Consider the following 6,352-nt stretch of genomic DNA (forward strand, 5'->3'; position numbering starts at 1 on the left):
TGTGTCATATCATAGTGTCATATTACTACTAGGGATGACCAACTGTCGTAAGCTATTTATTAATTATTATTTCTTATTTTCTCCCAATTTGTCTGGCCATTTGTCCCACCCAATCAGCTGCCAGCCAGCTGTATATCCTCCATCACTAGTAATGCATCAACACAAAGAGGGTGAAGACTTCTACATGCCTCATTTGACACATGTAAAGTCAGACTCTGCCTCTTTTTGAATGCTGATGCAGCATTAATGAGTTGCTCACAGCGCCCATAGATGTGGGGAGGGTAAAGAGCGCACTCTACCCACCCAGAGAGAGCAAGAACAATTGTGCTCTCTCGGGGCCCCAGGAGCTGATGGCAAGCTGCATAACTAGGATTCGAACCAGCAATCTCCTGATCATTGCTCCCCAGCAAAGGCCAGATTGAAGCACTCACCATGACGTCTCCATATTTAAAGCAGACCATTGTCAATAAAGCAGAACAGGTTTATCGTTTATTACACCAACTGCAAACAAAGGTGACATAAGTAGAACCCAGAAACAGAGAGCACCCTTTTGTACTGTTATATACTGTTAAAAATACTGTTAAAAATACTGTTTATAAACTTTTTTCAAAGTTATTAGCACGCTTTCGCAAGCCAACTTAAAGTTTGTTATCTACTTTCTTAATGTTTTTTTTTCTTTCTCTTGTAGGTAGTCAAGTTTTTGTGTTCCTCCCAGTGGCTCATATGACCAAGAAAAAAGAACCCTTCAAAAAAAGAGCTCATTACTCATTATCTCAGCGTACAAAGATGAATTGTTCCTCTCCTGTCTCGACCGCTGTGCAGTGGTACACGATCATGCAATGTGCCAGAATAAATTTTTACCTCATCCCTGCTGCTCTCCTCACCACCAGCACTTTACTGCTCGACTCCTTGCTTCTCTTCTGCATCCTCCGGAACTCATCCCTCCGTCAGGAAACACGATACCTTCTCCTTGGCAACACCTTCTTGGCAGATGCTCTGTTCCTCTTGATCAACCTTGTCAAAGTGTCCTCCAACGCTCTAGATATAGAAATCCCTTATATCTGCTGTCAGGCCATAATTTTCACTACAGTGACGACATTCTGCTCCTCTGTCCAAACAGTCACTTTAATGGTCATTGATACCTTTGCTGCAGTGCGCTGGCCATTACATTACAACAAGATTCTGCCACGTTCTCGAATTATAAAGATCATTGGATTTGTGTGGGCATTCAATGCACTGGTCTCAATGGTTCTGTTGCTGGTTACGGAGCTTAGTAATGACAGCAGACCTGAAAGTCTTAAGGTTTGTGTGGTTCTCATTGCTCTAGCATGCGTAAAACAGTTACAGTTTGTACTGCAAGTGTACTACAACGGCTGGGTGGTTGTCTGTTCTGTCCTGGTCGTCTACTGCTACATTCGTCTCTACAACGTCACAAAAAGCTCAGGAATATGGAGTAGTCGCTACTCGCGGGCTCGACAGACTCTGTTAGTTCATTCTTTGATGCTGGTGATGTACTTCGCACCCTGTCTGGTTTTTACTGTGCAGCTAGCAAAATTCGACAGGCTGAACAAGGACGTTAACGTGTGGCTCAATACAATGAACCTGACTGTGCTGATGCTGCTGCCACGTGCTTGCTCTCCATACTTGTATGGCCTTCGCAATCGCAAGATCTACGACACGGTGAAGCTAATGCTGTGTAGAAAATGTCTCAAGTCAAATGACACTCACAGCGTTCAAGCCCATGCATCATAATGCCTTGCTCACGCTGGGCTCTCGGCGCTGGACCAGTCGTGTAGTGTGAACTGCTTAAAGACGCTCGCAAAACAAACATCCAGCAGGTTTAATATCTAGACCAGTCGCCGACTGTGAGTCAGAAGCAGCAACTACGTGCAACCAATGGGATCACCTATAGAGAGAACATATCACCTATTGAGCCAACATGTTTTTTACGCCCACGAGTTGGCGATTTCCCAAGGGAAAAATTGTAAATGTATTGTGTGACCCCATATCACTGATCAGTCATGTAACAACAGCACAATAAGTCATGTATCGTGAACAGAGATGTATAGTAACAAAGTAAAACTACTTCACTACCATACTTAAGTAGTAAAATGCTTTATATGTACTGTATCTGTAAGTAACTTAATTTGATCACTGATTTGGAGTGATCAAGCTAATGCTACTCCCATTCTGCCTTTTGCTCTGCTGCCTGCATCAAGAACACTGGAGCTTTGTTAGTTTGTTTTGAGATGGAAGAGGCAGAAACACCACATTCAGCTTGAAATGATAGTGATGGTGGTGGTGGTGAGTGTGAGGAAGGAGATTGCTGGCCCTACTTAGAATGCATGTTTTATTTGTTAGAGTAGGGAAGAGAAGGGAGAGATGATTTAGTTGATCTGTTGTTGTTTACAAAGAGATAATTGGGACATTCCAGGATTTTGGTACATTTTAGGGGTGGTCACTTCTGAAAATTTGATCTTCAATTTAATCATTTTTAGTCATATATTTATTAAATACAGGTAATAGACTTTCAAAAAATTTGATTCGTCAAGCTCAGGTATCAAAGCAGTTTTTTTAAAATTAGATTATGCAATATATTTGGTAACTTACAGTAACAGGGTTGGAAGTAACAGGGTTGTGAATGTAGGCTAAGTTGTGGTTTACCCCAGGAACAGATGCTAACTGTAAAATTTAGCTATGCATACAAGATCAAGGACAAACATGGTTATATAAGTATATAAAGTAAATTTTGAAATTTAGTCTTACAATATGAGTAACAGGGTTGCGTTCACTGAGTGACACACACAACTTGGACAAACATATTTGGGAAAAAAAACTTGAAAATTGTTAGAGCACTTACTCTTGGTCTTGCCATGTGGGCAGAAAATGTCCTTGTGATGTCACTTCCTTTGTGCCAGTAGACAAATATTTGTAACTTTTTCTCTGCCAGGTAAAATTCCTTATGGTAACAGGGTTGAGCGCATGTTGTGGGACACAGCTTAATAGCATAAAAACTGTAACATGCAAAACAATGTAGACCAAAGAAGTTGTTTTCATAAGTAAAGGAGATGCATAACAACAATATACAAGAGGAAGTCATTTATTTAGAGCTTATTTTAATTGTTAAATTTGCCAAAGGAGTTGGTCACCCAATGAGTGGGACAAGAGAAAACAGCCATTTTCTGAGGTGGTCCAAAGGTATTCGGTCTATTATATAATATCTAAGGAGCTTATTTTTTCCACCATATTTTACAGTTTGTCTTATAACAAGTACATTGTTCACAAAAAATAGTCATTTAGATATTTTAGATATGTACATTTGAAATTTAAGTGGTGAGACAGGAAATGTACCAAAATCCTGGAAAGTCCCATTTACAGTGTTTTAAGGTGCTTTAATCCATTGTCCTTTAACAGCTTTAGTTGATTTTACAATAGTGATAGACCAACTAGTGACCTTTTATGCTGAATTTGTTAAAATTGTTGTTTAGCTTCTCTTTTTGCTAAGTTTGTTTTTCATGTAAATGTATTCTATCCTGTACATTCCTGTTCTTGCTCTGTCCAAAGGTATTGAGAGTGTCCTTTAGCTTAAACATTTAAAATAATATAAATAATATTATATTTAAACGTTCTGTAATAAGTACACAACACAATACCTTTAGTACTTGAGTAGAACATTCCAATACTTAAGTAAAAAAAGTTTAATACTTTAGTACTTCTACATAAGTATGATGCTTAAAGGGGACCTGAAACACTTCAAGTATTTAGTATAATTCACAAGATGTATTTTCACTCTAACAAATTTTAGAAGTTTAACAGTTGTCAGTGAAGCGGAATTAAAATAATAAGCAATCTAAATGTCATTTTTTTAAGTAAGGGCAGCGCCATCTTGTCCCAGCGCTGAAAGTGACGTCACGAGGTTGGTTCTCGCACGCCTCACTACTGTAATCTATGAGAATACCGTAATTTAGATCCTCAATAGATCATAAAATCCAAACCAAAACTCAATGCAGATCGGGGGGGCACTTTTGTATTGTCCCTGTGTGTAGTAATACTGGGAGTAGTGAAATTTAATAGGGTGAGGAATGAGAAATATTTACTTTCACTTTCATACCTTCAGCAGGGGCTCGCAGCGCTGAAGCATGAGAATCCTCCGGTTAGCTGCAACGCTAGGGGTTAGTGGCGAGCACTTTCTAGACCAGGACTATGTGAAGGAGAGGGGTTTGAGTCAGGAGCATTAGCGCTGGATACTTAGCTAGCTATCTTATTATAGCTAGCTAACTAGCTAACACTAACTAGATGAAGCTAATTACCCAGTAAGCCTTCTAACTTCTAAACTGAACGGTTTATCAACCAAACAGCGCCTTGGTGTTTCAATATCCACTTAAATCATGTTCGTTTCATTCAGTCTTAATAGACTCTGGACTTTACATGTTAAATAGCTAAATGTATATAAAATAGCTGGTTAACTGGATGGTAGTACCTGCTGTGGTCGCGCTGCAGGGTTCTGCACGGCTCCACGTAGAGAGAGAATAAACACTCCCAAAACCCCTCGCTCTCAGAAAAGCATCTGAAAAGTTCTGCTCAGGTTTATACAGGAAAGATCTCTGAGTAAATGCTCCATGTTAGCCTAGTTCAGCTTCATCTTCATCCATAATCTCCACAAACAATAAGCGCTTTTCCTCTAGCTATATGCCTGGGATTTTAACCAACCAACCTCGTGACGTCACCAGCGCTGCACGGGCAACATGGCGGCGCCCTAGCTCAAACGTAACAAACATAAATATATTATAATTTAGTGTGTAAACATTTTATATAAAAAATTCCCCCCCAAAATAAATTCCATTATATTTAATCCCTTAGAAAACTTGTACAAACTGAAATGTTTCATGTCCCCTTTAAACTTCTACTCAATTTTTGAAAGAACGTCTTGTACTTGTACTGTAGTCTGGGTCTCTAGTGCTTTATACATGTCTGAGTGTGAATTGCGCAACAACGTGATGTTTTAAAAAGTTGTGTAGTGTGAACCAGGTATAAGGGTGATTGATTTTTGTCATTTTTGTAATTTTGTAAATTTAGTAAATTGACTAAATAAGATAAACAGTTATATTTTTTGCACTTTTTTGCACTATTGTTAAATGTTAGTTCGTGATACATTGTCATCTGAGGAATCAGAGATCACAGATATTCAGTTTATTTAGTTTAGGCTTGAGGCCTCTACCCATTTGTTTAGAGAAATATGCAAACCCCTTCCAATTTGTACTTGAGTAACATTGTTTTAAAACATTTAAAATTAAAATAATTTGTAACATAGATCTTCTATGGATCCTGCTTTTGTACCAAACCATGATTAAATGACCTGTTGACATCATCCATTTGAAATCACATAATTCTTTTTGTTTTTTTACCCAATTACTTACTCTGATTTCCTCCATCCCAATGTAATTTGGAATGTGGTGCAGAGCTGAAACGCAGGAAGAGGTGTGCTTTAGCATACCTCAAGCGACTCTGTTTGTGGCGTGTGCTTAGAAAAGGCTTCTTCTGCATGACTCTCCCATACAGCCTCTCCTTGTGCAAAGTGCGCTGAATAGCTAAACTATACACAGTGACTAGAGTGCTAAAGTTATTCAAATCAATAAAACAACCAAATTTGCCCAAATTTTGTTTAAAGCATTATTGCACACTTTCTGTAAAACTTAAAACTTTATTTCACTTCTCAAATATCACTGTGTTCATCTGCTGTATGATATATTTGACTGTAGTTGCTGATCTAAACAACCAATGATTTATAAAAGAAAATCTTAAAAATGATCATGGGTGCCCAAACCTTTTTATCTCACTGTATATGCTCAGTGGAGCTAAAACATGGATAATGGGTGTAGAAACAAATAGAGAGTCAAGATGTTAAGTTATATTTAACATCTTGCAATATTTTGATTGCATTGCCCTATCATTAAGGAAACACAACCTTCATTGTATATTCAAGCACTTTAAGGGCTTTATGTTTATTTAACTTATAAATCTTATCTGTCTGCACAAAACCATACACAAAATTTTTTTCCTAACTCAAAACAGTTATTAAAGCTATTTGAGTTCAACCACATCGTGTTATGCATATGTATCTCTGTGCAGAGTGAACCGTCTCCCTCAAGTCCATTTACCTGCTAAGGGATGTTTACTTTCATCTCCATCTCTGTGGAAACCGTGAACGGAGATGACCAAGACAAATCAATAACTCTCGCATTCATCTGGCGCCTGATCGCACACCTGCTGTCATTTTATAGAGACGAGAGGAGCCGTACACCTGCCGGCAGGGTCAGGTCTGGATATTGGTTTGTGCGGGATTAAATCAGAG

At 38.6% G+C, this 6,352-nt stretch overlaps 1 protein-coding gene across 1 annotated transcript; it reads left to right on the plus strand.

The window, feature by feature from the left end:
* The first annotated feature begins 694 nt into the window (after nt 1-694).
* Nucleotides 695-2,115, plus strand: LOC103030290 (probable G-protein coupled receptor 148). Its single transcript, XM_049479034.1, has one exon. It carries the CDS (start codon nt 724-726, stop codon nt 1,750-1,752), a length of 1,029 nt encoding a protein of 342 aa, XP_049334991.1. The 5' UTR covers nt 695-723; the 3' UTR covers nt 1,753-2,115.
* Nucleotides 2,116-6,352: the final 4,237 nt, after the last annotated feature.

The sequence above is a fragment of the Astyanax mexicanus genome, chromosome 4 (assembly GCF_023375975.1).
Source record: "Astyanax mexicanus isolate ESR-SI-001 chromosome 4, AstMex3_surface, whole genome shotgun sequence".
In the NCBI taxonomy this organism is placed as follows: domain Eukaryota; kingdom Metazoa; phylum Chordata; class Actinopteri; order Characiformes; family Acestrorhamphidae; genus Astyanax; species Astyanax mexicanus.

Coding starts and splice junctions, on each gene's coding strand:
- LOC103030290 (XM_049479034.1), top strand. CDS start 724: ATGACCAAGAAAAAAGAACCCTTCAAAAAAAGAGCTCATTACTCATTA.